The sequence below is a fragment of the Anoplolepis gracilipes genome, chromosome 6 (genome assembly GCF_047496725.1).
Source record: "Anoplolepis gracilipes chromosome 6, ASM4749672v1, whole genome shotgun sequence".
In the NCBI taxonomy this organism is placed as follows: domain Eukaryota; kingdom Metazoa; phylum Arthropoda; class Insecta; order Hymenoptera; family Formicidae; genus Anoplolepis; species Anoplolepis gracilipes.
In genome coordinates, this window is record NC_132975.1 from 749,689 (window position 1) to 770,957 (window position 21,269).

Genomic DNA, 21,269 nt, shown 5'->3' on the forward strand with positions numbered 1-21,269 from the left:
TTTCGGAACCCGTGGAAATAACGATCAATGATTGAATATGTTTTAATCTCGAAAGTGACGATTGGAGCGTGTTTCGGGAGTAATAAAGAAAAGGAAAAAGGTAAAGAGTAAATATGTATATATATTATCTCATGAATCTTCCTATCGGTTCGTGGGTCGGGAAATTTGAGGAAATGAAAAAAAAAGGTTTATTGGTTTTAGTTTAGGCGTTATTTGTTAGTTTTAGTTTAGGAACGGAAATCATAAATGTTTAGGAATGCGAGTTGCGGCACGTAACAGTAGCAACGAAATCTGCTCGCTCGTTGCTCGCGCGGCCATATATTTCGTTGCTACGCGACCCGTACGACACTCGCCGCCGACATGCCTAGAGCGTACGGCCCACGGTCTAGCCGCGCGAAACGCGCGCTCATTCGTCGATCTTATTTAATTAATATTTTGATAATTATTGCGAAAATCGCAAAATGACCTAATACTTTTTTGTTCAGTTCACTGTACTCTACCCGCTCACGAGCGTTGGCTCGTTAGTTATAAGACACTCTGTATATATAATTTATATTTATATAATTTTTATATCATGTAATTATTGACATAAGAGTAATTCAGTATTCAACTTGTCAATTAATTAACTTATTTACATTTTCTTTTTATAATTTTGAAATATTTTTGTGAAATTTATATTTGAAAAGATATCTTGGATACAACATTATAATATATTATAATGTTAAAAGATGTGACACAAATGTTATTAAAATTGCGAATACAAATTTTTATTTTTCTCCGTACTTGTTCTTATAATTATAAAAACCTATATACAGGGTGAACCTCTGAAAGTTTGTCGGTTTAATTTCCGAACACCCTGTATATACACGATTATCGCGGAGTCTAAAGAAACTGACGCGTCTCTCTCTCTCTCTCTCTCTCTCTAAAATGTAAATAAGTTAATTAATTGACAAATTAACTTATTTTAGAGAAGGGAGAGAGAGAGAGAGAGAGAGAGAGAGAGAGAGAGAGAGAGAGAGAGAGAGAGAGAGAGAGAGAGAGAGAGAGAGAGAGAGAGAGAGAGAGAGAGAGAGAGAGAGAGAGAGAGAGAGAGAGAGAGAGAGAGAGAGAGAGAGAGAGAGAGAGAGAGAGAGAGAGAGAGAGAGAGAGAGAGAGAGAGAGAGAGAGAGAGAGAGAGAGAGAGAGAGAGAGAGAGAGAGAGAGAGAGACGCGTAATATCAGTACACGCGGAGTAAGTCGAGTCATACACTCATACGTATACGCGCACGCGATCAGCTGATCTAGTGCGCGGACAATCATGTACTGGGCGTACAGTAATAGAGTCGTGAAATCACTCGTTATGACGAGTTTAAGAAAAACTTTAGTGTGTTCATGTGTAATTGTGTGTTAGATCTAGTAAAGTACATTATTTAGTGTAGTAAATTTAGTTATTTGTGTCTCTAAAAATGAGTCGAAAACATGATGCGAAACATTTGCTCCCAGTCACGGTGGAGTTTTCTTCTAGAAAGACTGCATGAAAAAGTTAGTATTTCTATTTATATTTAAAAGGATTTGTTTTAATGCCAATTTATGTTATTAGATGTCATATTGTTTTCGAATGAAACAGATTTCATTACTTAGAGCGATTTAACCTTATTTTCTAATAAATTTATATTTTCAATCATGGGGATATATTGTTATATACAAAGGAAAAGAATAGAAGCGTTGTCTCAGAATTTGACAAGTAAATAAAATGGCCGGTGTAATAGAAAATTATAGTTCGAGATACGCGCAATTATCAGATTTTTACAAGTAGAAAACATAAATTAGAATGTGAAATCCATTGTTAGATGAGTGAATGTTTACTAACCAGTATGCATTTTTTCTTTTTAAATATTCTGGTAATAAACATGTACCTAATGATGAATCTCACTCTGATTAACATTTTCTACTTGTAAATTAATTGCACACAGCTTGAATAATTTTCAATCACACCAGCAATTTCCTTTGCTTGCTAAAATCCGATCAGTGAATGAAAGATAATAATGCTTGCATGGTTATTACTCTTTTCGGAAATTATTTACTATAGGGGAGGCAGCTTCAATGACTTTGATCTTGACATATGTTGTCAAGGTCATTGTTCTGAGTAATGTTCAAAAGGTTTTAGCTGTCGCTCGTTGTTTCTTAAAAATTTATTATCAAAACAAGTTTCATAAATAGGACAATTTTCACACCTCATATACAGGGTGTTCGGTAATTGGTAAAAAACTTGTTAATGGCAGATTCTTGAAATCATTTGGAGTCGATTTTTTCTCAGCGAAAATATCGAAAGCCGTCATCATTTTTTGTAAGTTTCCAATTTTTATTATTATATATCTTTGTAATGAAACCTTAAATTAAAATTCGGTAAATATTTACATAAGGTCACCCCATTCAGAAGTCAATGACCTTGACATATGTTGTCAAGATCATCACCCTCAGTAACGCTTAAAAGGTTTTAGCCATCGCTCGCTGTTTACTAAAAAGTTACATACAAAATTGTTAAAAATTGACGTTTTTTTCAATTATTTTATCAAATACTGGAAATTTAAAAAAATGTTTCAAATAAAAGTTATAAATCTCTTCAAAATACATGTTTTATATCCTATCCATTTTTATTATACGAGTGATAGTTTACGAAAAAAATAACGATAAAGACTATAAACTTCATACAATATTAATTATAATACCATATATAATATAGTCCCACTGTATCCGCGCATACACTTTTCTACCCACACAACAAATGGGTTGGGTTAGGTTATTTCTTTTGGAAGTGGAGCCCCCCGCAGGGAGACGGAACCCACTATGTCTGCGTATAGACTTTCTATGCGTGAAAAGTGTATGCGTGGATACAGTGGTTTCGGCCCCCCTGCGGGGGGCTCCACTTCCAAAAAAAATAACCTAACCCAACCCATTGTTGTGTGGGTAGGAAAGTATATGTGTAGAAAGTGTATGCGCAGATGCAGTGAGATTATGTTATATATTATGTTATAATTAATATTGTATAAGGTTTAGAGTCTTTATCGTTGTTTTTCCCGAAAACTGTCACTCGTATAATAAAAATGAATAGGGTATAAAATGTGTATTTTGAAGAGACCTACAACTGTCACGCACACACACACACACACATACACGGGGAAGTGCAAGGGAGGGCCTTCGGCCCCCCTCCCGTATTCGCCCCGTCCACCTCGCTTCGTGTGGAAAGTTGCAAACCCATGTGAACTTTGCTTTGTCTAGCAATGTATATGCGAAGCGAGGTGGACGGGGCGGGTGCGGGAGGGGGGGCCGAAGGCCCCCATTGAACCCCCCGTGTGTGTGTGTGTGTGTGTGTGTGTATAGACTGTATCCTTTCGTATTGTTGTTCACTGTGAGTATGGTTGTAAAGAGGAACATTTTAATCATTATTTAGCAGAGTTTATATTTAAAAAAAAATTTGATTTTGAAAAACGATTAGATGTTTTTTTTGAGGTAATGGCTATTAAGCATCCTCAAAGTAAACATGTAAATAAATAAATGAAATAAATTAAATAAAATTACACAATATACAATATAAGATATTATATAACTACTCCTACGAACGAATAATAATATCCTATTTGTCAAACTTTTTAAGAAATAACGAGCGACGGCTAAAACCTTTTGAACATTACTCAGGACAGTGACCTTCACAATATATGTCAAGGTCAAGGTCATTGGAGCTGCCTCCCTTATAGTAAATAACAGAGTTGGGAAAGTTACTTTATAAAAGTAACTCGTTACCGTTACCGTTCTCTTTTCCAAAAAGTAACTCGTTACTGTTACCGTTACTCAAAAAGTAACGAATCGTTACAATTTCCGTTACTTTTTTTATACAATATAAACTTTACATAAACATTTTTTTAATACAAGGTCAAATTTTTACACTAAACACTAAAAATTTTTGAACATTATTTTACATTAAAGTAATCAAAATGATATATTTTTTTGATAGTGATGATATCGCTATTGATATAAAGTGTGTAATAATTTTGATAATAATAAATTATTTTAAATAAGAAAAACTTTTGAAAAAAGTTTAAACAAGCTTTCTCAAATACGTTTAGATTCTGTAAATGTAAATAAAATAATTTTCTTATTGTTAGTTCACTTTCAATAGATTTATAAATATGGTTAAAATCGCTTCTTTCGCGTTTCTTCAATTTTTTTATTTTAAAATTCTAACACGGTACGATAATTTTCATATCATCGAATTCTTGATTAATCATTCAATTATCTGTCTACTTAAATGTTTTATTACAAAGTATAAAGATATTAGAAAGAAATGCCAGCAGTTTCTATGTGATACTACGTTTCAATACTCTTATCAATCTTTAAGTTTCATTTCGTGCATATATGCACACGTATCTATCGTATTTTATATGTTACATGTACCATATAAAATGAGCGCATATTCATGAAAGGAAAAATATTTGTTTCTTTATTTGAAAATTTTATATTCGAGAAAATATAGTATATCAAGTATATTTGAAAAAAAATCCCAGACTGCACAGGAAGGTCAAAAGACATTTTAAAGATATTTAAAAGCTAATAAGACGTCTTTAAGTTGTCTTTTAAGCATTTTTTTATAGACATGTACTGTCTGGAAAGTAACTGTTAATTTCGTTACTCGTTATCGAAGAATGTAACGAAGTTACATTTTCCGTTACAAACAAAATTGGTACCGCCGTTACCGTTACAGTTACCGAAAAAATGTAACTGTAACGATAACGACGTTATAAGTAACGCGTTACTTCCCAACCTTGGTAAATAATTACCCTCTTTTCTTTTATGTAACAAAATATACTTATGATTTTGAAATTATGCGCACAGAACATTTAATCTGGACAAAAATTTTTGAAAAAAAACAATGCGTTTTTTGTTTATTTATATTTTTAACTAAAAATTGAGATTATGTGTATTCTAATAGTAGTTAGTACCATTTGACATCAGATGCGGTTTGCACGTTGGCACTGGTTAAAAAATAATTCCAGAGGTGATTTATAGAATGTCTCCTGAAAGTCTCCTTTATTTTAGGTATTCATACAATAGCTCGCATGTGTATATTGTGCCGGCGAAATGCTATTAAATTAACTTCACTTTTTAACTTATTTACTGTGATAACATCGTGCAAGCATCATCTACTTTATCGATATGTAATGGCATAATGTTAACATAGTGTCTGTACGGCATGCTAAGCATAACGTGCGCTGTCGTGCTAGCACGCTTGGTTATCAGGGATCCTGATTCAGGGTATATATACAATAGATAAGTTATTGTTGATAACTAACGTAACTGAATGTTGATAATTATTGACGCTTTAGTTACATTAAAATGAAGGCGCCTACCCATCGAAGTTCGGCCGACACTCCAGCATCCTCTTAAGACTGATGTTATGTTTAATTTTAATTTTGATCTTAAGTTTTATGTTTATTTTATGGGAGAAAAGTATTTAATTTTGTGATATTAATTTATATTAATTTGTAAGAAATTAAGAAATACGCTCTCTCTCGCTCTCTCTCTCTCTCTCTCTCTTTTTCTCTCTTCTGCAGTTTAAATATATTAATAAATATATAAAAATATAAAAACACATTTTATTAAAGTTTTTTTTACTTTCTTGAACACGTCCCGCATCGAGGCACTAAACATCTGGTCACGTTATCCTAATGTTCACTGACCAATTAGCATTGTGCGCTATCGGATTCCGTCCCGTTGTTGCAACTTTTGCTCGTATGTCCCATCTTGCCGCATCGAAAGCATCTTCTAGGAGAATATAGGCCATAATCTTCAAGGTAACCTTCCACAGTTATAGGAAGGTCCTGATGTATGAATTCAATGCAAACAAATTCTGAGTCTATCCATTTTCCATCTAATTTGTTTCTTCTTTTTAATCTGAAAGCATTATGAATTCTTATGCTCGGATTCTCTTTAATAAGAGTTGACGTCAGTTCCTTTAGTAAAATGTTATAAGGAATGTCTTTAATCATTTTTTTCCTGAACAGTTTGAATCTGGGAATAAATAATGTTAAGCCAAAATCCTTAGCAAAGGAGGAGGGTCAATAAGGCCTGTTTTCGGCTCTCCAAAATTAGACCAAAATGTGTGGAATCACTTTCTTAGACCCTTGAAAGTAATATCTACTCGATTCCAGTCTAATCGAGAGTATTTGGAGCTCTACCGGCATATATATGTGTATGTAGATATACAGGGTGTTAGAAAAGTTTGGGAATGGTCAAATATCTCGAAAACGAAACGTCTCTGAGAAAAATGTTTCGAACCAAAGTTGTATTACCGGACACCCTGTATATTTTTTCTTAATAAAAATAATAATTTTATAATTTTTTTAAATTATTTTAAAAATCACTATATGTATGTGTGGATCCACTTACAATAATAATGAAAATATTTTTGAGATGAGTATATTTTTAAAATCAATTGTAATGTAAGATAAAATATCTTACAAATTGTAACGTACAAATCTATATTTTATCTTACTTTACAATTGATTTTAAAAATACTATACTTATCTCAAAAATATTTTTATTATTATTATAAGTGGATTCCACACATACATATAGTAATTTTTTGGTTTATTTCTCAAAGATTTGATAACATAATTTCATTACAGATGAATAAATTTTGAATAAAATTGTCTTCAATTTTTATTTATAGTAGAAATTGTAAATATCATAAAACATGCCATTTATAATGACATAATTGCGAGAATTTAATTTTTTTAAATAATTTTAAAAAATTATAAAATTATTATTTTTATTAAGAAAAAATATATATATACAATTATAAAGTATAGAAAACTATATAAATATTACTTAAAACATTTTTTATTTGTCTCATTGTTTCAATGATGCTTGCTTATGCATATGGCGGTTGCTCCCGCCTTCGTGTTCGTTCGTTTGGTATTTGCAGAGGAAGAGGCGTAACAGAGGTATACGAGACACAGTTTGTGGTTTTCTTGGATGACGGTTTATTCAGTATGGCTATTTACACGGGCGCTGAGTATGGCTATGTACAATGTTAAGTGTGGTGTGAATGTTTTTGTGGTAGCCTTGAAAAGGGCCGTTTGCGTGTCTATCGGCGTAACGGACGCCAGATGATCGGAGGCTGCGCTCTCGTGGTCTTTGCCGGTCCCCAACGGTCTACGAGGTTGTTGTTCTCGTCCACCTTGGAACTCTGACGTTTCGGGGTTCGTCGTCTGCCTTCCTGGGCCCTTCCTGGTCTCGCAGGCTCCGTCTGTGTCCCGTGGTCTTTGGGGGTAACCTCCCAATCGCTGCTGCCCTCGTATTGGCAAGTCTTGTCGCTTGTCGATGTGGAATGTTGTACGGTCTACTTCGTACTGGCCGCTTGGCACTGCGTCCCCTTACGTATAGTCCTCTCGCTGTTGGCTGCGTGGCCCGTTCCTGGGTGGTCGGCCGTTGCGGCGATGGAGGTAGTGGAAAGAGGCGCTCTGGAAGCTCCCACGCTTGCGATGGTGAGGTATACCTTCTCACCCACAGATCCAGCAAACTTCTCGGTGGTCGAATTCGTCGTAGAGGTGGCAGGTCTATTGGTGTCAGCTTCCACGGTATGAAGGTAAAGCTGACCCTTCGTGGTGGCGAGGCTGGCGAATTCTTGGGCGCCCGGAGTTCTCGGATTGGCCCTGGTGAGCGGAGCGTGAGAAGCGGCCTCAGGATTCGGCTGCTTCTTGACGATATGTCTGTTCAAAATGCGCGCCTTCTGCGTAGTATAATGCTTCGCAGAACGAGACGTGCTACTGAGATGCGTGGGTGTCGGCTCTTATATGCCGCGCGTTGGATTCTGCTCGCGGTTTGTCTCTCGTGTGCTTGCGCCGCGTAGCGGTGTTCCGCGTAACGGATTTTGCGCGCGGGCGTTCGCGCGGGTTTGATTCTCGCGTGCTTGCGCCGCGTAGCGGTGCTCCGCGTAATGAGTTTTGCGCGCGGGCGTTCGCGCGTAGTGCTGCGAGCGCTTTTGCAGGCGCTTGTGGTGGCCTGTGGCCGCCACATGCACATAGTATGGATGAGCACGAATAGTGTGTATATATACAGAAGTGTTTAAATTAATTTTCGAAAGATATTTCGTAAAATAACTTTATTTATATATGGTTGAATTCAGAAAAAAATAAGCTTTAATTTGGTGAAAAAAAAATTAACAATTTTTGAAAAAAATATGGTTGGTGGGGGTTTTTTGGAAAACAAACAATAAAAATAAAAAATTTTTTCTCATAATTTTAAAGTATTTTTCAAACTGTTAAACTTTCATTTAACATTTTTTTTCTATCTCTTATAGTTTCGACAATATTCAACTTTAAAAGAAAATACCGCTTTTTTCAAAAGGGTGTTTCACTCCCTAAACATGAATTATCGCCCATATAAAAAAATACGTGTCTCTTAGATTTTTGTGTTTAACAACATATTTCAAGAAGAATCAAATTGGTGTCGGACAGTGACATTTCCCTTGAGTAGATAGGATAAGAGAGTTCTAATCCAGGGATCTGAGGGGGATGAGGTAAGTGGGGGGGACGAGGCGAGGTACCTCGCCCCCGTACTGACCGGGGGGGGGGACCAAACGTCCCCCTAGACTGAGGGGGAAGGGGAAGGTACCAAATGTCCCCCCAGATTGAGGGGGAAGGGTGGTACCAAACACCCCCCTGATTGAGGGGGAGGGGGAGAGGGGGAGGCATACATATGGTTCCGCACGTGGAGGGAGTGTCCTCTCCGACTGACTGCGGAGGTCTGATGGTGAGAGAGGAATGTCAACTGTTATAGATAAAATAATCACCCCACTCTGTTTATCCATAATGTATATTTGCAATAAATAATTACGTTCGCAACGTGGTAGAGGGAGACGGTGCGATAGACGTTCGCAGCGCGGTAGAGGGAGACGGTGCGATAGACGTTCGCAGCGCGGTAGAGGGAGACGGTGCGATAGACGTTCGCAGCGCGGTAGAGGAAGACGGTGCGATAGACGTTCGCAGCGCGATAGAGGGAGACGGTGCGATAGGCGTTCTATATAGCGTAGGACAAGGAGAGTATGACGTGGTGTGAGAAGGAAAGCGCTGTATGTGTATGACAAGGAAGTGCATGATGATAGGAAAAGGAGAGCATGATGGTAAGAAAAGGAGAGCATGATGATAGGAAAAGGAGATATGGGTGCGAGAGAAAAGAATAGAGAGGAAGAAGGATAGCGAGAAGGAGAGCGTGTTATGCGGTGCGAGAGAAAGAATAGAAAGGAAGGAGGATAGTGGAGGCGCGATAAGACGGAGGCTAAGGCGTACGCGAGAAAAAAGATAATTTTTGTATGTTAAGTTTTTTTTTATAGTATTAAATGTTATCTTATTATCTAATTATATCTAATACAGAGGAAGAAGGATGGGATAGATGATGAAGGTGGATAAGTAATAAATATATATAAGTTTAACATAAATTTTATTTAAAAAGTGTGTATGTGTATACATATAAAGTGTGTGTGTGTGTGTGTGTGTTTTAAAATTAAAAAAGAATAGAAATTGTAATAGAAAATTTAAAAAATTAAAATAGTTATATGTTTAAATATAAAAATATAAAAAAGAATTAAAATTATAGTAGAAAATTTAAAAAATTAAAAATCTGTAGGGGCGATGCGCCATGGGAACTCGTCATAGCTGCGTCTGTAACAGGAAAAAAAAACATTTTTATTAGTACTTTAAAAATATTTTCTAAAATGATAAAAATTATAAATACTCACAATCTATTCGGAGTCTCTCTCATCTGACGACCTGGAGTCCTCCTGCAGAGTTTCGGGGAGCCACGGTTCCTCTCCCACACCTCATACGGAAGCTCACCAAAGAGTTTCCGCAAACAAAGACGATCCTCGTTAAACTGAGAAGTCACCTCCTCGCACCTCCGGTTCTCGGGAGTGTCACCCATGCGTAACAATAATAGTTTGTTTGGTTTTTACACATAAGTCCTCGGTGTATGTGCGACACTTACACAATAATAATGGTTTTTTTTTGTAGTATTCACACAAGTCTTAAGTCATGCAAATCGGACACATATTGCAAGGTAATATTTGAAATAATGGAGTTCAACACTCGCTACAAAATAATCTGAGTATTAATGCGTAAATATTAATCGAATGTTCCCGCACAGCACAAATCTTATCAAAAAGATAAGCCATTCTTATAAAACACGATGTGCAGAAGTATGTGCCATCTGCAGTTGCATAACAAAAATATATGCAGCACATTCTTGTTAGTTCATTATACGAATTAATATCCGCTAAGTCCAAATCACGATTGATTCTGTCTTCGAAAACACTTTTATCACTTTCATAGTCACTGTCAGCTAAGCGTTGTACTTCAACGTCCAAATCACCCTCTTCGTCAGAAGAATTGTTCATATTAATATCACCATTATTTTCGATAATATCGAAACCGATATTTCCAATATTGGCGTTATTGTCATCATCATCACTAGATAGTTCTAAAAGCGGCACTTCAATGTCCGAGTTTTCTTCATCGGAAATTATCATAAAATAATCATTACCATTATTTTCATCCATATTCGGAAGACACACGCGCAACGTATAGATTTACTCGCGACACGAGCACGTAATAAGCTTCTTCTTAGAGCGTATAGAAAAAAACTAACCACGCGCCACGCGCATTTATCTCAAATATATACACGAGATCCCATATCTCATCTCTCTCTAAATAGAGTATTTCTTTCTAAACAGACTATGCATATGATCCTATGAGAAGTAAACGTCTTTGTTTGACTGAGACTAAGAGAGCGCTAGGAGGAGGAGGAGGAGGAGGAAGAGTCGTAGAATAAAATAGTGTGAAGAGAAACATTAATGTTAATAATAATTTTTTTTTATTTTTTATTTGTTACAAGTATCATAAAGTATATTATTTATAGCACACGCCAACAATTCGCAATCTACGAGTGATCCGCTATCGAACGCGTCACTCTCGCGAATCGCTTTCACAGCATCATTTACATCAGTAATATTGTTACGTTGCAAGACGTTACAAAATTGTTTAAATTTTTCATTCACAAAATGTGTATTTTGACACAACCATGAATGCATATGATCGATACAATCTTCAAAATCGAATAAATGTAATAATGTTTGAGGTTGCATATACAAAGACTTATTAGATAATGTTAATTTAATAATTCTCGATCCGTTTAATGCGATCATTTGGATAGATAGATCACAGATCCATAATGGTTGACTTTCAGTCGATTGTACATGTCGTTCAATGTCTGTACGTTTCTGCATCAATGAATGCCAGAGTACGATAGGCAATACTAATCGATTACCTTGGTTGTCACCAAGTATCAATTCGACATACGACATAGCTCCAACGCTTATTTCAATCTCCAAATATTTGTAAGATGTCGGGGTTAAGATATACCTTCTTCCAAGTATGCAAACCGCACGACGAGATGAAACGCTATATAAAATATTGAAATATATTAAAAAATAATATTTAGAAAATAATTTTTAGGAAGTAATATTTAGAAAATAATTGAAACTTACATTTTCTTTGATTGAATTTCACCGTTCTCAATCGGAATGTAAAAATTCATCTTGCTGGTTTCTTTTGTGGAGCACATTTTTTTTTAGCACAACCTTATGCACGGACAACTGATGCGATACTAAACTATTGAAAGTACTGCGATCAATTTGTAATATCGCAAAACGTAATGAGGAGGGGAGTATTTGTGACGTAATTTTGCAAGCGCCAATGTAAGGCTGCTAGAAATTATTAAAAATCGCGTCCCCACGTGCTTTCTCGAGCGCCGTGTGTGGCTGCCGTATGATGAAATCTAATCAAATGTATACGACGATTGAAATATTCGGTTACAAATGTATACGACAAAGCGTGAGATAAAATTTTTGGCTAAATGATAACATAATTAGACCGTCGACAGTACGGATGTTTGCGCTAAAGAATAACGCGCCGACAGTACGAATGTTTGCGCTAAAGAATAACGTGTCGCATAGTGGGTGGGCATTATCATGTATATTTAATTTGATTATAAATAATAAATATAATCCTATGCGTAGAGGATGTCATATTATATTACATTACCACGAAATATGCGTGAGATAAAGAGACGTGATATTATAGAAATGACGGATGTTTATACGAAAGAATAACGTTTTCGCAACGTGAAAAGAATATAACGATTAGATATAAATCAGAACAGAGAGTCACATCTCGCCATTATTATCGAAGCTTGCACGAATGTACCTTATATGTAAAAAAAATGGAGCAGATTTAACGAAATAGTTCACAGTTTTTTGTACTTATACTTTTATCGTCGTGCTTTTCACCCGCCACAAACTCACCGTTAAACACAGTATTCACTTTCACACTGCAGTGTGTTTCGATAGCGTCTCGCACATGTTCGAGCACGATATCACTCGCGTCTTCGAGAAACTGGCGAGGTTCGATATAATTGCTATTGATTATCGCACCAGTCGATATACGGTTCTCGAACGCTGTATCAATTTCTCGCCAAAATAGTGCAGCTTGATGCGCGCTGTGTCCAGCACCCGCGTGTACGAAACGTTTGCGCAACGCATTTTTCAGTCCTTCGAGTCGCGCGATCAACAATTGTCGATATCCGATCGATATTCGCGGTCGTTTAATTCGACTCTGCTCTTCCAACGCATCAATCCTTGATAAATTCGGTAGAGGAGTACTTTGCGTGGGAGATGCGATGCGATGATTATATCAAGTCGTTGGAAGAGCAGAGTCGAATTAAATGACCGCGAATATCGATCGGATATCGACAATTGTTGATCGCAAAGATCGCGCGACTCGAAGGACTGAAAAATGCGTTGCGCAAACGTTTCGTACACGCGGGTGCCGGACACAGCGCGCATCAAGCTGCACTATTTTGGCGAGAAATTGATACAGCGTTCGAGAACCGTATATCGACTGGTGCGATAATCAATAGCAATTATATCGAACCTCGCCAGTTTCTCGAAGACGCGAGTGATATCGTGCTCGAACATGTGCGAGACGCTATCGAAACACACTGCAGTGTGAAAGTGAATACTGTGTTTAACGGTGAGTTTGTGGCGGGTGAAAAGCACGACGATAAAAGTGTAAGTACAAAAAACTGTGAACTATTTCGTACATCTGATTTACGCGAATGGTACAAGCAACGTGTTATCGAGCCCACTTTAGCATCTCTCGAAGAATTTCAAGAACGTGTTAGTGGGTGGGCATTATCGCGTATACTTAATTTGACTGTAAATATAAATAAATATAATCCTATGCATGCGGGATGTCATATTATATTACCGCGAAAGATAATGATGAAGCGAGCGATAGTTAACGTGCGATCCAAAGACAATGCATGTTTTGCATGGGCAGTGACTGCTGCTATGTATCTCACTGAAAGAAGGGTTGAACGAGAATTATCGTACCCGCGTTACACGGATGTGCTAAATCTTCGAGACATTGAGTTTCCAGTGACTCTTAATCAAATTAAAAAGTTTGAAATTAACAACAATATTTCAATCAATGTGTTTACCATCGAAAACGAAAATATTGTTCCTATTCGTCTTTCGGAGCAAAAGAGGGACAAGCACGCCAATTTGCTCTACATTCAAGATGCGCAAGATATCAGACATTTCGCGTGGATCAAGAATTTATCGCGACTCGTGAGTTCGCAACTCAATAAACACAATGGACAAAAATATATCTGCGATCGGTATGTATATTTAATATTATTGATTTTTTTTCAAAATAAATATATAATTATTTCTATTTTTTTATAAATGTTAAAATATATATATATATATATATAATTATTATTTCTTTTTTATAGATGTCTACATTATTTTTATTCGAATGAGAAACTACAGTCACATACTGTAGACTGCGGGAAGATGAATAACTGCGCTATTCGATTACCGAGCGATAAAGATAAGTGGCTCGCTTTTAACAACTATAACAGGAAGGAGCAGGTTCCTTTCGTCGTGTATGCCGACCTGGAATGTGTTTTGAGAAAGACGGACAAAGAAGAAGAAGCAGAAAAAAATGTATACCAGCATCATCAAGTGTTTAGTATCGCTTATTATGTACATTGCTCGTACGATAATTCGTTGTCCGCGTATCATTCTCGTTGCGAAGCCAATTGCGTTGCATGGTTTGCTGAAGAATTAAAAAATTTAGCAACGTGTGTGAAAACAATTTTATCTACAAATCTTCCCATGATAAATTTGACGCGTGAAGAATTGGAAAAGTTTAACAGTGCTACTCAATGTCACATATGTGAGAAACCATTCGTGGAAGACAATACGCGCGTACACGATCATTGCCACCTCAGTGGGCGGTACAGAGGTCCCGCGCATTCAAATTGCAATCTAAATTATAAGGAATCCTTTTATATTCCAATTATTTTCCACAATTTATCCGGTTACGATTCACATTTTATAATCGAGGAAATAGCCACAGCGTCCGAAGGAAGAATCGATCTACTTCCGATAACTAAAGAAAAATACGTTTCATTTACGAAAGATGTTAAACTTACGGAAGACAATTCGCGAAATCACATTAAATTATGTTTCATCGATTCTTTTAAATTTCTCACAACAAGTCTCAACAAATTAGCATCTTTTCTCAGTAAAGATAAATTAAAAATTTTACAATCTGAATATCAAAATTTGCGGGTAGAAGACTTTGATCTGTTAACGCGAAAAGGTGTCTTTCCGTACGAATATATCGATTGTGTAGATAAATTGCACGATACATGATTACCTCCGCGCGAATTATTTTACAGTTCCTTGACCGATGACACAGTATCCGAGAGCGATTACGCGCACGCCGAGACTGTTTGGAACCGATTCTCCATCAGAACGCTAGGCGAATATAGCGATCTATATTTAAAAATCGATATCTTGTTATTAGCCAATGTTTTTGAAAATTTTCGTGACAATTGTATCAAGAGTTACGGGCTCGACGCCCTGCGCATTACTATACTCTGCCCGGATACACGTGGGATGCCATGTTGAAGCATACAAATATTAAGTTTGAATTGCTCACTGACATCGATATGGTAATGTTTATAGAACGAGATATACGCGGTGGTTTGAGTCAATGTTCCAACAGATACGCGCATGCTAATAACAAGTACATGCAGTCATACGACCCATTGAAACCGTCATCGTATCTAATGTATTTTGATATAAATAATTTATACGGATGGGCAATGTGTCAACCTTTGCCTTACGCTAGTTTTCAATGGGTCGACAATATATGCAATTTTGATCTATCATCGATCGCGTCCGATTCGCCTACAGGCTATATCCTCGAAGTCGATCTCGAGTACCCGCAACATCTTCACAACGCGCATACTGACTTACCGTTTTGTCCGACGCGTGACAAACCACCCGGCAAGAGAGAGAACAAGTTGCTCGCAACCTTATACGATAAGAAACGATACGTAATACACTACCGCAATCTGCAGCAATGTACGCGACACGGTCTTCGCGTTACAAAAATTCATCGCATATTACAATTCGCGCAATCTCCACGGTTACGTACATATATTGAATTAAACACGCAATTTAGAACAATGGCGAAAAATGATTTTGAAAAGAATTTATACAAATTAATGAATAAAGCAGTTTTCGGCAAAACGATGGAAAATGTGCGCAATCGCGTAGATATTAAACTTATAACAAAATGGGACGATAGGTACGGCGCAGAGATCGCGAAACCAAATTTTCATAGTAGGAGCGTTTTTTCGGAAAATTTAATCGCTGTGGAATTGCGTAGACTCGAGGTGAAGTTTTACAAACCAATCTATGTAGGTATGTGTATACTTGATGTATCCAAGATGTATTTGTACGAATTTCATCACGATTACATGATTCCAATGTATAAAGAAAAATGTAAAGTCATGTACACCGACACGGATAGTCTCATATATCACATTGAGTGCGAAGACATGTACGAGAATATGAAGCGCGACATCGGCAAGATCGACACGAGCGATTATGCGATAGACAATGCGTACGGTATACCGCTCGTGAATAAAAAGGTACCGGGTCTGATGAAGGATGAAAACAACGGTATGATAATGACAGAATTTGTCGGGCTTAGAGCAAAAATGTATGCGCTAAAAGTATATGGTAAAAAGGATACGAAAAAGGTAAAAGGTGTCAAGAATAGCGTCGTCACGAAAACAATAACATTTGACGATTACATGCAGTGTTTGAACGAAGGAATTGAAATAACGCGACAGCAATCAAGTATAAGATCAAAAATGCATAAAGTATATACCATGCGGCAGAAAAAAATTGCTCTAAGTCCACACGATGATAAACGGTATATAATACCTAAAAGTATCGATACGCTACCATGGGGGCATTACAGAATAGCGTTGTAAAAAAAGAAAAAAGTGTATATATTTGAATATTATATATATTTATATATGTAAACTTTATATAATATTTGTTATATTTTTAAAATACATTATTTTTATGTATCCAAGAATTCCGTGAACTATCGAATCCCAACCATTTCACAAAAACTTCATCCCCTCTCTTCCTCAATATCTTTTCCACAAGATATATATCGGGATTAGCAACGCGTTGTAGTAAAATCCACCGGCGTCGGGATTTCCGCGCGAATCTTTTAATATATATATCACGGAATTAGTTTTCTGTATCTTAACAATTTCAAACACTTCGGTGGTCCAATTTGGTGTGTAGCCTTTTTCGAATAAAGTCTTGAATTTACTCACGCGCACCGAATCGCCTATTTTAAATTTCGCCGGCGCCGCAATCTTTACGTTGCTGTACACCGTATGTAAAAGTTTCTCCGCGACGGCTGGAGTAACATCGACAGGTTTCATACCGATAGTGCGATGTTTTTGCGTGTTGTACTCTTCAACGAGTCTCGATAGTTCGTCGATCCACTTGTAGTTTCCATTGAGCGTAAACATTTTCCACATTTTATTCTTCAAAGTACGATTGAAACGTTCCACGATCGAGGCTTTCATGACGGAATATGTCGAATAATGATTAATATCGTGTTTCTTCATGAGGTTTTGTACATTTGCATTGTAAAATTCTTTTCCTTGATCGGTTTGAAAATTTTTTGGGCATCTCGCATCGTCTCGAATTATCTCTGCAATCGCATCGGCCGTCTCGCTTCCACCTTTACTCTTGAGCGGTACGACCCACGCATACTTGCTCAACACATCGATAACAGTGAGTATGTAATTGTATCCCTTGTTGACTCGAGCATACGGACGCATCTCGACGATGTCGGCTTGCCACAGATCATCATATCCCCGCACTATGACGTGTCTTCGGGGAAAATTTTTTCTCGCTGGCGCGTGCAGCTCGTTTACCAACTGCCGTCTCTCCAAACTATGTTGATTCTTTGCTTTGCCAGTTTTTCTCGATGGTTGTTTGTTGTTTGCTTTTTTATCACTCATTTTTTGTTTATCATCCTTTAATAACCGTTTTTTAAGTTCCGTTTTTTCTATGTTTTTTATTTTTTTCATGTTTTCTTAATCCGTTCTTGCGTTGTTCACCGCCGTCCTTCACCCATTCGAAAATCGTTCTTGACCCGTTCGCAGCCTTTTTCACAATCGTTTTTGACTCGTTCGTAGCCGCTTTTGACCCGTTCGTAGCCTCGTTCACAGACGTCTTTCGAATGATCGTAGGAGTTCTTGAGTTGTTTGTAACCTTGAGTGTAGCCATGAAGAACGTGTTCGTAGCCTCGTTCGCAGCCCTGCTTGAGATGTTGATAGCCTCGTTTGAGGCTGTTGCTGCTGCTGCTGCTAGGTCGTTCACTATCACTCATTGTAGTTAGATAGCAGTTTGGTAATTCTTCGTAGCGGTTCGATAATTGTTCGCAGCCGTTCGATAATCCTTCGTAGCTGTTCGATAACCGTTCGATAGCCGCTCCTAACCCGTTCACTGATGCTCATTCAGGTTGATAGCTGTCTCTGAGTTAGCGTTAGCCGCGCGTTGAAGATTGTTTAGCGCAATCTGTAATGCTCGCACGTCCTTCTCAAGCGAAGTAAGCTTCTCGTCTGATTCTTTCTGTCGATTCATTAATCTTTTAATGCAGGACTGCACGTACAATTTGTTGACGACATCGGTGTCAGCCTCAGGTTGCGCTACACGGCGAATCTTACGCGACCTCGCATCGAAGTCTGTAACGACGCGACACAGAGCGTTTTCGTGCACATAACTTTTTACCAATCTATCCCAAGAGCCGTTTGTACCGGTTGCATCATTTCTTGAATCGAATAAGCCAAATTTGTTGATAGGCATTTTTTTTCCGACGCTTCGTAAAGTGTCACGCGACGCTGATCGACTGATTAGTTTTGTCGATACATCATTCAATTTATAATAAGACCATCTTCGCGAAGTTCTTCGATAATTGACATGATTTCATTGTCGTGAGCATTGTTACCGGCTCGACGCGAAGCATCTAGTAATCGCAGACGATCTATCAACTCGTTTGGATCGTTCCAATGCACGTAGTCGATCTTATTGTCGTTTAGAGTCATAGCGCGCGGTAGTATACCTTTTCCAGCTTTTCTGCTAGACAATAACGGTGCAATTACATTTTTATACTTATATCCTTTAGTCCCTAATACTGGATTATGTGCTTTGTTCCCACGTTTATGCGCATTCGTCGCTAGTAATATACTTTTATATTTAAGCAAATCATCTTCGGTGTATATTTCATCGTCGGGGATTTTTTTGAAAATTAATTCATAGAGACTAGGCGTTCCCGTATATTTTACTTCATTGATAATTATATTATCATTTTTGTCTACGTCAAAATGTTTATCACCGAGGATTATTCCACCGTTAGAAAACTTAATGCCGTACACATAATCCATAGCTTTATCTTTATCTTGATTCATAAAAGTTAGTATATATTTTTGTCCGAGTGGACCTAAATGCTCTCGAAATATGTTTACACCTGCGGACGTTTGCAATTCACGTTGTACCGTTGTAACCAACGAATCGGGTGTGGTTTCAAAAATTTTGTCGACGGGTGGTTGCTCGTACGATAATTGACGCGGTTGCGCAATTTCTATCTGAGTAGATGTGTCCGGTATCGTTCGTCTTTGATTCGGTGTAGAAGTTATCGGCAAATCATTTAATGAGACGTTTAATCGTTTTTGCTTTGAGCTCAAATCATTCAATGAGATTCTTGGTCGTTTTTTAACTTTAATAATTTTCTTTTCTACATGGTCTTTTTCGAGTATATCGAACGGCTCGATTTTCGATACGTCGGATTCTACATCGATGGTATTTTGAACAAGCTGTTTTAGAGGCTCGCTAATCGGCTTAAACTGTTTCTCCAACGCTACATCTTCCTCAATTTTACCAGTTTTTAACGCGCGATATTTTTTGCGAATTGACTCGCTCGTTTGTACAATTTTTTGCGCAATCTTTTCACGATCACTCATGTTTTTTTTTTTTTTTTTTTTATGTAGACGTTGCTCTGTCAATGTTTCGATAGCAACTGATCATTTTACGGTACCGCAAATTCATTAAAACCTCTTCTGTAACGTCCATTGCTCATTGAACTGTCTTTGTCAATTACTAGAAATCCATACTTGTGCTGCCAACATTTTTGGCATAACGCGCTAAAATCATCGTACGACATATCAGTATTTACATGATCGTTGTACACATGTCGCAAGTTTGTACCGTCTTGTTTAAATAAAATCAACAGATTAGCATTGTCGCGTATAAGATGCTTGGGTATCTTGGCATACGTTTGACAGAGATAGAAACAATCGACGCTTGAGTGTCGACCCATTGAGAAGTACTCTCTTATCGTATCTTGCTTGTCGCATGCTACGTCATCGAAGATAAAAACCGAATTCGGAAGCGCCTCCTCAATGGAATAACATCGCTGTTATTAGAGAACGTAAAGTAACCAATTTCATCTATCGATGATAGTAAATTTTCCAAATATTGATTTTTGGTTGTTGAAGCGATTTTGAATATATGTATAAATTTTTAAAGCGTATGCCGTTTGGACTTTCTATCAAGCTTATCAACAAGTTAGTTTTACCGCAATTCGAAGGGCCGCAAATGAGACCGCGTATTGTATTCGGTAACATTTTTCCATGTTTATGTATTTCTTTTTCAGGCATTAGCCTATTGTCAAAATTTGTTACTTTAATTATCGTTGGTTGTAGCACGAATCGCATGACTTGTCTAATCAGACTTAACGATACTTTATGAGGAGGAGGAGGATGAGGAGAGCCTATTTATAGATGCGCATCAAATCGAAACCGCTCAGTATCAAACATGTTTCTTTCACTGTCGGATGACTGTGATATTCTCAACCTTACCTCAGAACAGTTGCAATATATACCGAAGATTATTTTATTGAAACAGTTTGGTCGTTACGTGGAACGTCTGTGGGACAAACTTCCGGAATACATAAAGGCGGATTCGGAGGTTCAGACATATCGTCGCTGTTTCGAACATTACAATCGACCGTGGCAACGAACGCACATTGACGGTCCAGCGCCGATGATAAAAGATTGTTACGAATGTCAGCGAAAACCGTAAGAGGCTGTGATCTGTTGAATCGCGCGATAAACGCACTCCCTATCGAATTACATATTCCTGGATATCAGTTTTGCGGACCGGGAACTCGTTTACAAGAACGATTGGTTAGAGGCGATCGAGGCATCAACCCATTGGACGTCGCGTGTCGCGAACACGATTTAGCTTACTCGCGAAGCAACAACCTCGGCGAACGACACGTAGCGGATAGTATACTAGCTGCGAGGGCGCGAGAACGTATTACCGCGAAAGATTCGAATTTTGGCGAAAGAGCAGCTGCCACGGCCGTTTGGACGGTCATGAAAGCAAAGACGAAAATGGGTATGGGGATGAAAAAGTCGTCGACGAAGAAAAAGATTACGAAAAAACGAATACTTCCGGTTGCGAAACGCGGGGGCGTATTACCGATTCTACCAGTGTTGGGTGCTCTCGGATCTCTGATTGGTGGAGCGGCTGGTGTAGCGAAGATGGTAAACGACGGAAAAGCTACGCAACGTCAGTTTCAAGAGATGCTACGTCACAATCGCGCCATGGAAGGTCGCGGATTGTATCTCGCGCCATACAAATACGAACGAGGAGTCTCAATGAGAAAGAAGAAAAAAAAAAACGTCAAAGAGACACTAAAAATGCCAGAGGGTGCAAC

At 37.7% G+C, this 21,269-nt stretch overlaps 3 protein-coding genes across 3 annotated transcripts in view; 2 read left to right on the plus strand and 1 right to left on the minus strand.

Annotated features, from left to right (window-relative positions):
• LOC140666906 (uncharacterized) overlaps nucleotides 1-21,269 on the plus strand; it is a 132,238-nt gene that overhangs the window by 25,213 nt on the left and 85,756 nt on the right. The window lies entirely within an intron of this gene.
• On the plus strand, nucleotides 15,067-17,902 carry LOC140667105 (uncharacterized). The gene has a single exon (XM_072894791.1). It carries the CDS (start codon nucleotides 15,067-15,069, stop codon nucleotides 16,450-16,452), a length of 1,386 nt encoding a protein of 461 aa, XP_072750892.1. The 3' UTR covers nucleotides 16,453-17,902.
• On the minus strand, nucleotides 17,904-19,709 carry LOC140666818 (uncharacterized). Its single transcript, XM_072894369.1, has 2 exons — nucleotides 19,601-19,709; nucleotides 17,904-19,412 (listed from the first exon to the last, which is right to left on the minus strand). The coding sequence occupies exons 1-2, from the start codon at nucleotides 19,707-19,709 to the stop codon at nucleotides 18,424-18,426; spliced, it is 1,098 nt and encodes a 365-aa protein (XP_072750470.1). The 3' UTR covers nucleotides 17,904-18,423.

Coding starts and splice junctions, on each gene's coding strand:
- LOC140667105 (XM_072894791.1), top strand. CDS start 15,067: ATGTTGAAGCATACAAATATTAAGTTTGAATTGCTCACTGACATCGAT.
- LOC140666818 (XM_072894369.1), bottom strand. CDS start 19,709: ATGTCGTACGATGATTTTAGCGCGTTATGCCAAAAATGTTGGCAGCAC. Junction 19,413..19,600: donor CAATGGACGTTACAGAAGAG/GTTTTAATGAAT, acceptor AAATTGAGGAAG/ATGTAGCGTTGGAGAAACAG.